Raw genomic sequence first — 18,051 nt, forward strand, 5'->3', positions numbered from 1 at the left:
TTATAAAAACAGGATAGTGTAATACTATAATTACAATTAAAACAAATGTTTGATGTCAGGAAGACGAGATATACAATATAATCAATCTACAGCATGTCTCTATACAGTGCACAGGCCCTCTTGGTGGCCTACAAAACAAGTGTACCATAAAACCAGCAGTGACATGGAAAATAATTCATTTTTATGTACCAGTCAAAAATGCACCAAGATTTTTCACAATGACTCCATGATGTAACATCAACCATTTTGTTTTAAATTGTTCAATGAACTATATCATCTACAGCTGAATCTTGTGAAACTTGTCAATAACATGTCCAAGTCATATTTCACCCCAATACAATACAAAAAAAAAAAAAAAAGAAAAAAAAAAAGAAGAAATAAGGTTTTGCCTAAAGAAAATGAAGCTTAAGATCATTAAAATGTTTGGCATTGTGAAAAAAAAAAAAAAATTCAGTACAATGAAAACAAATTTAATTTCCATTATGGTAGTGTGATAAAACGTTTATTTTCACTCTTTTTAATGCATGCTAATATTAAAAAAATATTGAATTACAGTATTGCATTGTAATAAAGTAAAAATATATATATTATAGTAACAAGAATTACCATTGAGAATGTGCATTGACAAAAAAAGTAGAAAGAAAGTTACAACACATTATAATGAGAATATTTTGGGGGAAAACATGCTTAAATGTCATGAAAATCATATCACAATGCTAAAAATCTTAATGGTTTCGAGGCTTAATTTTCTTCATGCCAAAAATGTATTTTTCTTATAATTTTGGGGTAAAATATTGCAAGTTTTTGTGTGATTAAGCTTGAAATATCTAAAGTGAAGTGCTGTGTTGTTAAAAGAATATTAAAGAAGGTGGTTTAATCTGTGTGAAAAAGTAAAAAATTATGGTAATTTACAGTAAAATGCACATAGAAAGTGACACCGTGTGCTGACGTCCTGAGAATGTCAAAGATGAGCTTTCAGATCAACACACACACACTGATGTGTGTTCAGGGTGAGAAACAGTGTTATATGCAGACTTTCTTCTGTATTACTCTAAGGTCAGGCTAAAAAAGTCATTTCGTACCAGTGTTAAGGCATGAGTGGACAGCATTTATAAACACACATACACACACTGACACACACACAGTCTCTCACAATCACTCGCCACTAAAAAAGTTTATCACCAGTGTCATAATTTCCATAAAAGTATTATTGTTTGAGTACACACGCCTATTCTTGATCACAGAAATGTGTGTACCATAAAGAATATTAAAACACCCCCAATCCACACAGTTCTGTGTCCTCTTTTCCCTGAAATACTCCAACAAAGTGATCCGGCCATGGGAATCATGGGAACTCTACAGAGAGCTGGCACTTCAAACCTGCTGCCCAAAAGTGTACCAGGGTCCTGCACACACCCACATCACTTCCTCCTCCTTTTCACTCTAGAGAACTGAGCAGCTGGCCTGGGCACTCATCAGTATACGCTGGAGGATCATGGGAAAGATGGAGGCTTTTAGCTGCAGTTATAGGGGCAGCTTTTATCTGTCTAGGGTTTCCTCTTTAGGGATGCGGATTATGGCCGATGAAACCTGCAAAAGGAATTGAAAGAAGAAATTACATTTTTGTTATGCACATTCAGCCCATGTGATGGTTACAGACAATGATCATGTTCACATGCAGATTATTTTAATTATAGCCTTTATTCAGGAAAAAAAAGGAAGCCTGGGAATAAAACGGTGGCCGCCCCCCTAAACTATTTCATTAATATTCTACAATCAGCTCTGCATTTCTCCATTTCTCACTTTGTTTAATAAAAATTTATGTTGTGTATACTACCATTTAAAAGTTTGGGGTCAGTGTGATTGAAAAAAAAAAATATATATATATATATATATATATATATATATATATATTCAGCAAGAATGCAATATATTGATCAGAAATAACAGTAAATGCATTAATAATGTTACAAAAGATTTCTATTTCAAATAAATGCTGTTCTTTTGAACTTTCTATTAATCAGAGAATCCTGAAAAAAGTATCACGAAAGTATCCACAAAAATATTAAGCAGCACAACTGTTGTCAAGAATAATAACAATGAAAATGTTGCTTGAGCAGCATGTTCAAATGATTTCTGAATGATCATGTGACACTGAAGACTGGAGTAATGATGCTGAAAATTCAGCTTCACAGGAATATATTAAAATATATGTGGCGAGCAGGACGAGGTCAAGGGCCGTGGGCGTGATTGATAATGAGCGACACCTCGTATCTCTCACGGAGGAGCAGAAGCATAAAAGGATTGCTCGTAGAATACAGAATTTATTTATTTAATAATATTGTTTTTACTGTAATAATACTGTCTTACTGTATTTTGATCACATAAATGCAGCTTTGGTGAGCAGAAGAGACTTGCTGATCCAACTATTTAAATGGTTCTATAGATACAGATATAAATGAAGATCCCATGTGGATATTCTGAATTAAGTGTATATAAGATCCAGGAAGTAATATACCGTAATTCCTCAAATAAAGACCGGGGCCTTTATTTACCTGAACTGCAGATGGTAGCCGGCTTTTATTTGAAGCAGGCTTTTATTAGAGGCAGGCCTTTATTTCTAATTCGCGATCCCCGCCCGCCCGCCAGCCAAGTTTCCATGGTGACGCGTCATGCTTGGCACGTGTTCACCACAGCCAAAATAGCGCTGTATGACAGATGTAGCGCTTTTATTTCTAAATATTAACAAACTTGCTTACCATGTCATCAACTATCTTCTATTCTGACTCTCAAATCCGTGTAAGTGAGTTTGTTTTGTCGTTTAAAACCCTTTATAAATGATCTTGATCTGTAACGTGAGATGGGCACCGCAGTTTGGAGATTCCTGTTGTATTTGTTAAGTTACAGCGTGTGAATTCTTCAGTTTCTCCCGAAATACATGAAAGTAAGTGGCCGGTGAACTGGGAGAAGAATAGAGTAAACTTTATAGTTACTTACACTGTGTATCTGATATGAATAAAACACGTCGCCAAATATATTTGAATGGATTGTTATTGCTGCTTCCATAGACACCATTGTGTATTTTACAAACTATAAATGTATTGTTTTGCTATAAATCATATCTATTTAAATGTCTGAAACCTAAAATAAACATGTGGTTAAAAACACTGAATAGTTGTGATATGACAACCGCTGAGCGAGTCCGTCTTTGAGTGTACACTAATTTTTCCCCGGCCTTAATTTGAGACCGGCCTTTATTTGTCCGCGTTGACCACGCCCCCGGCCACTATCAGAGGCCCGGCGTTTATTTGAATACCGGTCTTTATTTGAGGAATTACGGTAGGCATAATATGCAAATTACAAAAGTGCTGAAAGTGTCAGACCTGGTGTATATCCTGCTTTCCTGATGAACTTCCATTTCTGAGCTCTTATACTCGTTCAACTCTTTTCTTATGGCCGCCTAGAGGAGAACAAAGAACACAAGAGTAAAGAGAAAGAACAAACTGAACACTCAGAATATCACTGGTTGTGTAGAGTTACAGAACTACATCTTAATGATGACGTTATGTGGTCAAATCAACATACAATTCCAAGACTTTGAAGTCTTTGTTTGGCAAAGAGGTCTTGCTTTATTAGACTGCAGACATTTTCAATTATGTCCAATTGTTTTATGTAACTACAATTTACATAAGTCAAAACTGAAATGATCTTATATCGGTCACCACTAGGGGGCAGATGAGACCAGTAATTCACTCAGACCTTGTCAGCAGGTGTAAGTTTGGTCCAGGGTTTGTCAGCACGCCGGTCATAGTCTTGAGCATGAGTGCACTCCACATACTCATGAAAGCGCAGGATTTTTCTGGCCTGGAGCTCAGCTACCGTGGGCCTCTGTGACAACTGCAGATGTAAAGACACAACAACATTTACTTTCACGTCATGCAAGATTATGCACGTCACAGAGGTCAGATAAATCCCATCACATAGAGGCTCTTTCACCTAGATATCATCATAGAGACTGTGTCTGTTCCCCGAACTAGGAAATGCAAAAAAACTCATTTAAGGGTAAAAATTTGATTGATGTTCAACAAATAAAAAACAAATATAATGCAGATGAACAAATGATAAAGCTCAGGTTGCTGAATCTCTTTCTTCAAAAGCACTTATTGTTAATTTATAGCAATATCTTCAGTATTACTCAGAAGTCTAGTTTCAAATATAATTATTTTGAAGTGATGGTACTTTCTGTAACTTTATCTAGCGCAAGTGATAAATCCCGTTTGACATTTGTGCTGGCTACTGTATACAGGCCACCAGGGCACAATTCAGATTTTATCAAATAATTTGCTGATTTTCCATCAGAGTTAGTACTGGCTGCAGACAAAGTCCTAATTGTTGGTGATTTTAATATCCATGTAGATAATGAAAAAGACACATTGGGATTAGCATTTACAGACATTTTAAACTCTACTGGAGTTAGACAAGACGTGTCAGGACACACTCATTGTCGTAATCATACGTTAGATAGATCTAATATTGTCACATGGGATCAATGTTGATGCCATTGAAATTCTGCCGCAGAGCGATGACATCTCAGATACCGACTAAGCTATTGAAAGAGATGCTTCCAGAGGTCATAGATCCTCTTCTTAATATCATTAATTCATCTTTGCCAAAACTTTTAAGCTGGCTATTATTAAATCTCTTATTTAAAAAACGCAACTTGATCCTAGAGAATTAATCAATTACAGGCCGATCTCGAATCTACCTTTTCTGTCAAAATTAATAGAAAAGGCAGTATCCTCACAACTATCATTAGGAAGCATGGCATTCGTTTTCACTGTTATGCTGATGATACTCAGCTCTATATTTCTTCGTACCCCGACGGAACGCACCAATTCACAAAATGAATGGATGACTAGTAATTTCCTACTACTTAATTCTGAAAAAACAGAGATTCTAATTATTGGGCAAAAAACCTCTGCACTTATTAACCTAGAATACTGTCTAACACTTGATGGCTGCTATGTTAAGTCTTGTGCTTTGATAGCAATCTTTCATTTGAAAGTCACGTTTCTAGCATCTGTAAAACCACATTTTTCCATCTTCAAAATATATCTAAATTACGACATATGCTTTCAATGAAAAATGCGGAACAGTTAGTTAATGCGTTCTTGACCTCAAGGCTAGATTATTGTAATGCTCTACTGGGTGGTTGCCCTGCACGCTTAATAAACAAAGTCCAGTTGGTCCAAAACGCAGCAGCTCGAGTTCTCACTAGAACCAGGAAGTATGACCATATTAGCCCCATTCTGTCAACACTGCATTGGCTCCCTATTAAACATTGTATACATTTAAAAATATTGCTGACTACTTACAAAGCATTAAATGGTTTAGCTCCACAGTACTTGAGCGAGCTCTTAACGCATTATAATCCTTCATGTCTATTGCGATCTCAAAATTATGGCCAGTTGATAATACCTAGAATATCAAAATCAAACTCAAACGGTAGATTATTTTCCTACTTAGCACCAAAACTTTGGAACAGTCTTCCTAACATTGTCCGGGAAGCAGACACACTCTGTCAGTTTAAATCTAGACTAAAAACGCATCTCTTTTACCTGGCATTCATATAGAACATTATACATTTCTTTTATTCAAATCAGTTACTGTAAATGATTATTAGGCTGCATAGATTAGGTCAGCCGGAACCGGGGACACTTCCTATAACACCTGATGTACTCGCTACATCATAAGAAGAATGGCATCTACGCAAATGTTAGTCTTTCTGTTTATTCCGAGGTTTACTGAAGTCAGCCGGATCCGGGCCGTATCCAGATCAGATCTAGACCCATCCACAACGCATTCCTGATCCTCAACAAACTCATCTCCATACCGGCGTGATGACTCCGACTTCCAAACAGATGGAACTGGATAAATATTCTGAATGTTCTGATTCTTCAATCTGACTTCTGACCTGTAATGTTGCCTGAATCATAATCACACACTGTTCGTTCGTTGGCCAGAGGAGAACTGGCCCCTTGACTGAGCCTGGTTTCTCCCAAGGTTTTTTTCTCCCAAGGTTTTTTCTCCATTCTGTCATCTGATGGAGTTTTGGTTCCTTGCTAGCCTGGCAAGCCAGACCTACATCAAGATGTTAGGTCTGGGAACTCACAATTGGCATACCTCAATCCGAAGGGCGGGATAAACGGTTGTCTTTCAATATCCCTCAGCACGCAATAGGATAGCGCTACAACCAACCAGAGCAACGAACGGCTGTGGCTGTGTGAGTCCCATGCGTTTTTCCACCAGCGGAGCTAGTTGATATATTAAACTTTTGCCGTATCCGATCGTCAAAACTCTGAACACATCTTCCTTTTTTAAGAATGACTTAAGTTACGTTCTCTTAACTCCAAGTCCTCCAGAGTCGCGGCCAAATCCGATTCGAAAGACCGCTGTTAGCCAGCAGCATCTTCTTTGTTTTCAAGTAACGTTAGCAGGGAAATCACCTATGAAAATCACGCGGAACCGTCACATCTCTGCCGTCATTGTTAAGCCCGCCCACCAACTCTATACACGATGTGATTGGCCTGACCAGAGTTTGGTTTTTCCAGCTCGAAAAGCCAACGGAGAGTTGCTAGACCACACTTTGCTGCAAAATAATTTTTGCTGCCACTAGGGTGCGTCTAGATTTCTAGGCTAGTTCCTTGCCACTGTTGCCTTGCTTAGTTGGGGACATTTAATATTCAACAATATTATTGATCTGCCTTACTTAAGGTGTACGATGATACAATTTTCTTCTAGAAACAAACGTTGTAGTATTATTTTCAAGTTATCACTGTGAAGCTGCTTTGATACAACCTGTATTGTAAAAAGCGCTATATAAATAAACCACCTGACAGTTTAATGTAATGTTAACCAATAAAGCTAAGTGGTTTCTTAAGTTTGATAATTAATCTGCTATGTCATGTTTATGACAGGTTGTGTTGTCTTAGTAATGTCAAGTTGTCATGACAAAGACACTGGCAGGTTATGATGTATTGGTTTATGTCAAGGTGTCATAACAAAGACATCTCAAACAATGTCATATTTGCATTAAAAATGTCATAATTGAGCGAATGACACTTAATGACAGTTGTCACAAACATGCATAAAACTTCCTTCATATTCATAACATGTGTCATGTCATGATTATGAAGGTGTCATGTTAGTCTTATGCACACCCCTTCAAGTAAAGTGTTACCATTAGTTTTTACTGAATTTTTATTGAACTAAATGCAGCCTTGCAACATAAGATACTTGTTTCTGAAGAATTCTTACTGACACCAAACTTTTGAACGGCCTTTCAAACTAATTCCAAACATTTAAGCCTTTAGTGGTTTTCATGACAAACTTAGTCAAGTAATGAATGTGCCTTCAAACCTTTCTGGTCAGCCTGCGCTTGATTTCGCTCCTTTCTGCCCGTCGGTCCGCTTCATTCTTGGCTGAAACAGAAGAACATGCAGATATTAAGAAAATCTTTTTTTGGAAGCTTTCAAAAATTGCGACTACCAGGTATGACTGATTACCACAAATACTATGGAGGACTAGAAGACAAGGAGTGTAACTGACCTAGTAGGATATTTCTCTGCTCAAGTTCTTGTGCGGAGGGTCTCTGACTCAACCTCCTATGAGAACATACAAAACACAAAATACACACAGTGTCAGTGTGGAAAGGACAAAGACCCCATAAAACCCCTCTGAACACACAGGCAGACCTTGTGAGGGTGGAGCTGATCTTGTTGCGGACAGCTTCCCACTGCTCTTTGTTGTTCCAGGCGATGTTCTCCTGGTCCTCAGACTGTTCTTTCTCCTGCTGACGCTCCAGCTTTAGTGCCAGAGTATCCTTTCGCTTCACACGGCTCGCAAGACCACCTGACAAGATGCACCCATAATCCTCATTAGGTGTTTTCACAAACTTTGTATTGATCTTATGTGTGAACAAAGTTGTAACATTCATGATCTAATACAAAGATGATTAAAAACGCTCTGACATAAGAAAGCTGTTAGCTAGAAAAGAGTGAGCAAATCACTACGTTCTGAAGGAGATTACACTATTACTCCATCACATTTACTTTTAGGCCTATGCGACAGTCTCAAAAATATAATTTACACCAAGGACGGTTAAAAGTACACTACTATTCAAAAGTTTGAGGTCTGTATTTAAAAAAAATTTTTTTTGAAATAAGTATCTTATGCTCACCAATACTGCATTTATTTGACCTAAATTACAATAAAAACAGAAATATTGTGAAAGTACATAACTGTCTATTTGAATATATATTTAAATATATTTGGATGTATTAAAATGTAATTTATTTTTGTGACGCTAAAGCTGAATTTTCAGCAGCCATTACTTCAGTTGTCAGTGTCACATGATCCTCCAGAAATCATTCTAAAGGCTCGCTCACACCAAGGACAATAACTATAAAGATAGTGTTCTAAAAATCATTCTTTTAAATGTGTTCACACCAGAACTATAACGATATTAACAACATAGGATCAATATAGTAAGAATCACTTTCAGAATGTTTTTTTTCCAGCTGATGAACAATAAAAAACATTGAGAGCCAATCAGAATCCATTCTGCTTTAAAGATTTCGAGGTTCGAGCATTTAAAGTTAGTTATCGTTATAGTTATCATTCTTGGTGTGAACAGAATGCTTAATGTGAACTTAATATGCAGATTTGCAGCTTAAGAATTTTTTTTATGATTATCAATGTTGAAAACAGTTGCTTAATACTTTTGTAGAAACGTGATAAAACATTTTTCAGGATTCTTTAATGAATAGAAAGTTCAAAAGAACAACATTTATTTGACATATAAATCTTCTAACATTATTACTGTCTTTACTGTAACTTTTGATCAATTTATTGCATCCTTGCTGAATAAAATTGTTAATTTCTTTCAAAAAATAGTATACTGACCCCAAACACACACAATGAGAGTTTTAACACCATATTTAACCGTTTCATTTTTTAAAGTGCTGACTGTCACAAACTTTTTATGCACATATTAGTGCAGGACAAGTACCACATTCCTAAATCACAATTAGACTAGTAAGACAGAATTAAAGCATCCTACTTGTGGGAACATCCTCCTCCTCCTCATCTTCCTCATCATCATCTCTGTAATTAATGGGTCCGTCAGAATCACTCTCATCCTCGTCGTCACTGTTTCCAGGGCCTGCGTCCTCAGGAATGACAGTGACTCGAGGGTCTCCCACCAGACCGCGTCGGCTGCGTGGCTCCAGCTCCGGCTGTCGTGTGGGCCGAGGGACTGGACGCAGCTTCTGCAGCTCTTCTTCAATGTCAAAATCATCATCCTCAGGCCTAAACAAATCAAAATCATTAAGACAGTGAGCATATGAATGGTGTGTGGTTGTGTGCTTTAAGATTTTCAGGTAGGTCTAATAGTAGTATTCAGGTACAGAAATCGATAAATCAAATGTAAAATAACACTGTTCAGCCTCGACTCTTCTCTTTATATTAAATATCGATTAATCCTTGTTAAAGCTACAAAAGTTAGGCTAATCATTCAAAAGCAGTGAGTGATTTTGTCTATGTCTTTAGTTGTTTGATGAACATTAATGACACAGACAGCAGGATGTATATTAGTCTGTTCTCGCTTTAAGACCTAGTGCATGGATCCAATATAATGATAAACATCCAATTTCTCTGTCAACTGTTTATGTTCACCTGTGTTTGAGAGGATACTCGCAAAGAGGGATTGACAATTGTATGTGTATGTGTCTGTTCAAGCGCAAGATGTGAAAGAGAACTCCATTTGTCTTCATGGGCTTGAATGGTTGAAAATAGTTTGAATTTTTAAAATGACAAGACTTAAAAACTCGTGCAAATTATACGATTTTATGACAACTGTCCCAAAACTGTCCCAAATGTCTTTTACGCTGGCTGCCATTGGGCAGTCCCTATTGTTGAGCCTTGTAACATTTCTTTCTGGGGTGTAAAAAGTACAAGTTTTTCAATCTGTTACAAATAGTACAAGGGCAGAGAACATTGTGTTCTTAGATAAACTGATATGCACACTCACAGTCGCAGAGGTTCGATAGTGACAGGAAGCGAGTATCGTCCCCCTCCTGGAGCCTCAGCGAGAAACTCTGGAGGTGATTCAAAGAGAAGTGAGTGAGCTCGCTGGGATCCTTCCGGGTTGGGCTGGACCGGGCCTGGACTGTTCAAGGCTCTCTGGATGCGTATGTGCAGAGGTAAGGGCAGCTGGGAGGGCGGGTCTGTGGTGGGGCTGGGTGGGTCCACGCGGGGCACTTCAGGAGGTGGGTGGGAGCGAGGAGGGGATGGTGGAATATGGGTTGGTGGAGGAGAGAGTGCTTCAGAGTTTGAGTTTCTGCTGTCATCTGATTGGGCAGGAGGAGGGGCAGACACAGGGGCTGGAACAGGGACGGAGGAAGGGCCTGGGGGTGGAGGCTCAGGCTGATTGGCGGAAGAGTCGTCTGAGTGGCGTTTGGTCACAGGAGTAATCCTCTTTGGGGGAATGGGAGGAGATCGCTTGACTGGGACTTGAGAGGGATCCACTGTAGAAAAAAGTAAAATCAAAATTAACTTCACAGAGAAAAGTGTTAAAGCACATAAGTTTGTACGGAAGTGCCAAGATAGGATTTTATCAGCCAAGTTATTAATTTGCATGCCATGGAATTAATCAAACAGGTATTAGTACAGGATGGGTAGTGATTTAATATTCTACGATAATAGATTCTAATATTCTGGGAGCTTGTTTGATAATAAGGTCTGAAACATTCCACTCTATGCAAGTTTGTGAACACACAAGGCTTCTAGCTAGAAAAGCATGACTTTTCATAAATGACTGTTCAGAACGAGCTACATTCTGAATGCTTACACAAGGGACGTTACAGTGACCATCAGAGTAAAGGCCTACACCAAGGATAACTGTTATGATAACAATACCTATAAAGTTTCAATAATCGTCCTAAATTTATGAGAAAAGGAACGTCCACACCCTAGCTACAATGATATTAGTTGTTGTTTCTCAATCAGGCCTTAGTTGTAGTGAACATGAAATCAAAATGGACCCTACTTAAGATTCTTAATACATGTTCCTGGTTTTGTTGTACATGATTCATCAATGCGCGTTATTGTAGAGAATAACATCTCAGACATGTAAAGAAAATAACCGCCCTCTTAAGTCCTGAGACAGTGCACGTTAAGTTTGCACTTGCAATGTGTCGGCCAAGCATTCACGTCTCAGTTAACATGCTTGCATGCCTAAAAGCAGGCCAGTTCCAAACTGAATGTCAAAAACTCAATGTTAGAAACAGCCACTGCCTCCAAACTTACTCCAAAGAACTTGTTGAGTGACACTCAGTCAAGTTGTATGTTCTGTGAGAGGGTGAAACGTTAGTATACAGGTGCATGTTCAGATGTCATCCAGATTGAGTCTGAATTTAATCTTCATAACTGGTTATTGGTCATCTTTAACACTGGTTACATGTAATGGTCACGTCTTTTAAATAGGATGAACTGAATTTCATTCATTTGTTCTCAATAATCATAGTGATTTGGAGAAGAAATCAAAAAGATGTTGAGTATGAGTGTGAAAAAAAGCACAAGTGAGGTTATTAGAACATTAGGACATGCATGCCAGCTGGTGTGGGATGGGGAGACACCAGGGCTACCTGGGTGGAGCTGAGAGCCCCTTTGGCTGAGGTAGGTGGGCAGGGACAGATAGACTCCAGACTTGCCCTGCTGTCTCCAGCTTGTCCAATACTGAGGAGGTGGAGCTTTGTAATATCTTTGTAACGTTGACACTTTGGGGTGGATGAAGGGTTTCATTATGTTTAGCATCTCATACAACAATCACAAGCACTGTTGGACACTGGTCTAGTTCAACAGGTGACACCTATTAAAACCTCCTGCTTAAAGGGTTAGTATAGGCTTTTATTCACATATAAACATTGACCAATGCACATACATAAAGCTCACAGAATTTGGTAAACTGAACTTTTAGGTTCTGAACGATTAGGTTTGTTTTCGTGCATCAAGCAAATTTGTTTGAGCTTCCGTTTACCATATTTGAGTGGTCTATGCATGTTCGCTAATCAATGTACATCAAAGCTGAAATGAAATCTGTTTATCATATAAAGCAACCATGTTCACTTCAAACAGATTTTTACAATGTATTTATGTACTTTTTGAAGCATTAAAATTTGGTGTAATGGACTTTCAAATGAGGGACAGAAAACTCTTTAATTAAAATTAGGTTTCATTAAAAATATTTTCATTTGTGTTTTGAACATGAACAAAAATCTTGTCTTGGAAAGACAAGAGGGTGAGTAAATTATGAAAGAACATGTAATCATCTGGCTCAACCAATAGCAAGAGTACAAAGGAAGACAGGGAACATTTTAGATTATATACAACTCTAGTTGGTCTTATTAGTGGTCCAGAAGGACACACTTCAGCTTAAATTGTGTTCAAGTAGGCTAAAAACAAATTCAAAGCCTTAAAATGAACTTTACTAAAAATGAAGTGAGAAAATATTATGATTTAAAAACAAGTATGAAAATGTTCAGCAAAATGTCCAACAATGAAGCCAGTATAAATAAATTTGGGGGAAACACTCAATTGCTCAAATGGTACAGACTATACTGAAATGGGATTGTCCTGGTATCTGGACTAGGGAGTCTATAAATGGATCCTGTTGGAGCGGGGTAGTGTACTGTGTTTCTAACACTTGAGCAGCTGCTGCCTGCCTCTCATGTCACTGGGCCACAGCATGTCTAAAGTTATCTTTCCACAAAGATACTGGTCCAGCTGTCAGAATGAGATCTCATCTATTTTAAGTCAATCCAAATAAACAGCATATGAATGCAGCAAATTATGGACTGAACTCACTGAATCAATTAAACATCTAAATTAAATGTAAAGGCAGTTTATTTAATCCATGATTTGGTTCATGACTCTTTACTGATTTTCTGAAATAGAGAAAATGAACAGGGAAAAAATACATCTGGAACCCAGGTGGCTAAAAAAGTGGCTGATAACTATTCTGTTCTACTGTACGGATAAAGTCTGAGAACAAAAGTACAGGGAGTTCTCATGTCTGGGAGAGCAGACGGAGCATCAGCTGCTGTGGAGGACAAACAGAGACACTTGAGTCCTATAGGAACATCACACACACGCACGCAATTTAATTTACTTTGCAAAACAAACAAAAACAAAACAAAAATTCAATTTTTGAATGATTTTGGTGTGAAACACAAAGTATAAAACCTGTCTTACAACAGTGCCTCAGTGTAGCTGAGAATTTTCTCAGAACTGTGGGCAGAAGCCAGGGCTCCTGCAGCACCCAGAGACAGGTGTGTCGTGAGACAGAAGCTGCTCAGTGAACATTGTGCCAGCAGAGCAGCACAAACAGCACAGAGACATGTCTAAGCCTGCCCATCTCGCTGGAACACTCATCTGTCTCTCTGCTTCAGAGGGAGGGAGCAGCAGACACTAACACACCTGACTCACTTAACACATAGGCCATCATTCCTTTCCGGCGGGATTGCCACCTTGCCGTGGTGGAGAGGCTTGTGTGGTCCTGTGATCCCAAGAGCAACGCCGACTGGAGCTATGCTCCTGGTAGGGCCACCCATGATAGTAAGGTCAAGGTAAGGTCAGAGGTCCCTGACAAAGAGCAATCCAACCAAGACCTCAACGGTGGAACAGTCAGATGATGATGGCTGGCCTTAGAGGAGCGTCACAACAGCTGGGAAGGCGGATGAAGGCTGCAGCAGAAAAGGGCCCCCAGTCATCTTGGACTCCATACCACTGGATTCTGACACAGATCTGTCAAGGACCGTGTGGTGGCTGTCTGTGCACCAGTCTCCCCACGCTAAACAAAGTCACGCAGAGGCACCCTCTTTGGGAAACCACCATAACATCCTGGTTTAAGTCCTATTGCGACCAGAAAGTGGTGACGGGGGCAGGATTGTGAGATCTGGAAGCCCCATGTCATATACTGGACATAAGGCGGTGAGTGCTAGACCTCAAACCTCCCGACTGGATTACCGCATCCAGAGGATTATCACCATTTGCAGTCAGAAACACAAAACTATGAACTTTGGAGCCTGAAATGTGCGCACACTGATGGATAGTGCAACCAGTGATAGACCAGAGAGGAGAACCGCAATCATCGCTAGAGAACTGAAAAGATACAGGATTGGCCTTTCTAAAACCAAACTAGTAGACAGAGGACAACTGAAAGAAAGGTGGCTACACTTTCTTCTGGAAAGTAAAAGCTGCTGATGAACACATGATCCATGGTGTTGGAATTGCCATTAGGAACCAGCTTATCAGCCATCTCTAAACACTACCTGTGGTGATTAGAGAGCGTCTCATGACCATACGTCTGGTGTTTGCCAACAACCAAATAGCAGCAGTTGTGAGCACCTATGCCCCTACTTTAGACTCTGAACAGGAAGTAAAAGAGACCTTCTACGCCTGCTACACTGACAGAAATCCCCAGAGAAGATAAGATTATTCTCCTAGGAGACTTCAATGCCAGGGTTGGCCTGGATCAACATCTTTGGAAGGTCACTATAGGAAAGGAAGGCATTGGGAACATCAACTATAATGGAATTATACTTCTCAGCAAGTGTGCTCAGTACAACCTCGCCATCACTAATAATAATAATAATAATAATTCATAACATTTATATAGCGCTTTTCTAGGCACTCAAAGCGCTTCACATGGAAGGGGGAATCTCCTCAACCACCACCAATGTGCAGCATCCACTTGGATGATGCGACGGCAGCCATAGTGCGCCAGAACGCTCACCACACACCAGCTTACTGGTGGAGAGGAGACAGAGTGATGAAGCCAATCAGTGTATATATATATATATATGGGGATGATTAGGAGGCCATGATGGACAGAGGCCGCTGGGCAAATTTGGCCAGGATGCCGGGGTTACACCCCTACTCTTTCGAAAGACATCCTGGGATTTTTAATGACCACAGAGAGTCAGGACCTCAGTTTAACGTCTCATCCAAAGGACGGTGCTCTTTGACAGTATAGTGTCCCCGTCACTATACTGGGGCGTTAGGACCCACACAGACCACAGGGTGAGCGCCCCCTGCTGGCCTCACTATCACCTCTTCCAGCAGCAACCTGGTTTTCTCAGAAGGTCTCCCATCTAGGTACTAACCAGGCTCAGCCCTGCTTAGCTTCAGTGGGCAACCAGTCTTGGGCTACAGGGTGATATGGCTGCTGGTACTAAACACTTTCTATCGCCAGAAAAACTATTTTAAAGGGATACTCCACTTTTTTTGGAAATAGCCTCATTTTACAACTCCCCCAGAGTTAAACTGTTGAGTTTTTACCGTTTTTGAATTCATTCAGCCGATCTCCGGTTCTGGCGGTACCACTTTTAGCATAGCTTAGCATACATCATTGAAGTGGACAAGACCATTAGCATTTCTAAAAAAAAATTTACCAAAGTGTTTCGATATTTTTCCTATTTAAAACTTGACTCTTCTGTAGTTACATCGTGCACTAAGACCGACGGAAAATGTAAAGTTGCGATTTTCCAGGCTAATATGGCTAGGAACTATACTCTCATTCCTGCGTAATAATCAAGAAACTTCACTGCCATACCATGAGAGCAGCAGGCGTAATGATATGACGCAGCGCCTGAAAATAGTTCCGTTGTGTTGACGGAAGGTGGCCTATTTTCAGGCGCTGCGTCATATCATTACGCCTGCTGCTCTCATGGTACGGCAGTGAAGTTTCTTGATTATTACGCAGGAATGAGAGTATAGTTCCTAGCCATATCAGCCTGGAAAATCGCAACTTTACATTTTCCGTCGGTCTTAGTGCACGATGTAACTACAGAAGAGTCAAGTTTTAAATAGGAAATAGCTTTAACTTCTGTATATTTGGCAGTTTTGCAACAACGGACCGAATAGATTTTCTCACGTCTTTCTCCGCTGCCATTGACTGAACTCCAACTCAAACTGACGCGCTACATCAACGTCATCGTTCTCAGCCACTCCCTCTATTCGCTGATTGGTCCTACAAAAAATTGATTTCTGGAAACCTAAGAATATACAGCAGTCCCAGACGTAGTACTGAAGGAAAATGAAATTGAGCGGAAGTGCGTAGGAGGGCGGAGCCAGGCTACAATATCAAGGCCTTTCTGAAGAAATTCCATATCACATATCACAAAACTGGGAACACATTGCACCTGACTGGAGCACCTGGAAGAAATCTGCCAACCCACAAAGACAAAAGGAGAAAGATAAAAAGGTTCAACCCACCACCAACGATTACCACTCTCCCCTGCCCACACTGCACCAAAGTAAGTGGATTGAAGATTGGCCTCTACATCCATCTGAACAAGTAGACCCAATGGAGAGAACAGGCCATAATTTATTATTAGTTAACAATTCTGGCAGGGAAAAAATAAAGAAAAATTTTAATTTAGCTTGTAACATTTAGAGCTGCTCTGCCCCTATGGAAACAAAGCATTCCCCCTCTTCTTTCCTGTTTCTCTTCACTGTGCTATACATTACAAACACACAAATTATTTATTTGACACCTGCCAGTTCAGATTCTTTGTCCAATGGCAGCGAAATTTCTACATTTAGTATGTATGTGTAAAACATTTAATGATAAACTGCATTCCTTCTATCACTGCAATGAAAAATATCTCCAAGCGAAGCAAGTAACAGCTGTTTGTAAAAGGATAACCTAAAAGTAGAATGTATGGAGTTGCCTTCATTAACTTTAATTTAATTTATTTTCATTTCAATTATTGAGCCACAAAACCTCCAAAATGCATAAATGCTAAATTGAAAATGAAAATGACTATCAGAACTAATCTCCAACGATTGAATATGATATTAAATATCTGTACAAACCTGTACTGAAAGTAGTTAATGACAAAGCATAGATTTTTCTCAGATTACAGTAATTATTTTCCCCCAGAGAAATTAAGTTAGAAAAAAATTAATTGGGCCACCCCATCCTAAATGGACTGTTATATTACCTAAGAAAGCTACAATGTGCAGCAGAGTTTGTGCAGATAATCAAAAGTCTGGACAAGTGAAACTAAGATATGAAATATATGTATGGACATTATTTAAAATAATAAGTATATGTTGCTAATGTAATACTGTATGTAGGTAACAATTTACAAAACGGCTATACATATTAAAATGAATTCAACAGCATGGAATGACATTGAATAATACTTTTACAGCATGTATTAATCTAGGTTAATGTTATTTTTTTCTACATACACTAATACAGTTTTAACAAGTTGTATAAAATAATATTAATATTAATGTATTATAAAAAAAAGAATATTACATGTATACATTAACATTAATTTTGAATAATAAATGCTGTAAAAACATTACAGTTTATTGTTAGATCATGATACCTAATGCATTGAATAATTTTAACACATTTGACATGTAAAGTGCTACTAAGTTTTTATTCTGATTTGTAATCCTATAATTGAAATAGTTGTAATAATAACTCTGAACAAGAATCACATTTTAATGGAAATCATGCAGGTGTACTGGCAAATGAAGTATTACCAGTAAAATGAAGCTTTGTTGATAAATATGAATTAAATACCAATCTGTACCTAGTCAAAACAAAAGACTCCAGGACAGGAAACAATATAGCTGATTACTTAAAACTATGAAACCACAGTATGACCTTACAGGATGGAATACTATCTACACAATGACAATCCATAAGGAAGCCACTGTATAACAGTCAAGGACAAGTACACTATATGGTGATAGTCTAGACCAGCTGCTTACAGACTGTGCAGTGCTGCATGACTGGGGTACTGAACTGAAAAGGTCAGGGGTCCTAAGAACACAGTTAAGAATATTTTGTATTACCAAACACATTGTTCTTTTTTCTTAAGATTGTTCTAAAGACAAAGCTTAAATATTGTAATTCATGTAAAGATTGTAAAAAAGAAATAAAAATCATTGCAAATAACCTCCAACTAA

At 38.7% G+C, this 18,051-nt stretch overlaps 1 protein-coding gene across 5 annotated transcripts in view; it reads right to left on the reverse strand.

The window, feature by feature from the left end:
• Positions 1–525: 525 nt before the first annotated feature.
• The window catches only part of phactr4a (phosphatase and actin regulator 4a), a 90,078-nt gene continuing 72,552 nt past the window's right edge, over positions 526–18,051 (reverse strand). For 3 of the 5 annotated variants that reach the window (XM_056264857.1, XM_056264855.1, XM_056264854.1), the window contains 9 exons: positions 11,706–11,837; positions 10,091–10,586; positions 9,122–9,369; positions 7,755–7,911; positions 7,609–7,664; positions 7,420–7,481; positions 3,760–3,897; positions 3,384–3,460; positions 526–1,590 (listed from right to left, as the gene is read on the reverse strand). In XM_056264857.1, the coding sequence (XP_056120832.1) occupies positions 1,575–1,590; positions 3,384–3,460; positions 3,760–3,897; positions 7,420–7,481; positions 7,609–7,664; positions 7,755–7,911; positions 9,122–9,369; positions 10,091–10,586; positions 11,706–11,837 (1,382 nt within the window). In that variant the 3' untranslated portion in view covers positions 526–1,574. The remainder of the gene's footprint in view (positions 1,591–3,383; positions 3,461–3,759; positions 3,898–7,419; positions 7,482–7,608; positions 7,665–7,754; positions 7,912–9,121; positions 9,370–10,090; positions 10,587–11,705; positions 11,838–18,051) is intronic. The other 2 variants (XM_056264858.1, XM_056264859.1) reach the window with 1 other exon arrangement.

Source organism: Rhinichthys klamathensis, unplaced genomic scaffold (assembly GCF_029890125.1).
Source record: "Rhinichthys klamathensis goyatoka isolate OS25496 unplaced genomic scaffold, OSU_Roscu_1.1 h1tg000225l_1, whole genome shotgun sequence".
Classification (NCBI taxonomy): Eukaryota; Metazoa; Chordata; class Actinopteri; order Cypriniformes; family Leuciscidae; genus Rhinichthys; species Rhinichthys klamathensis.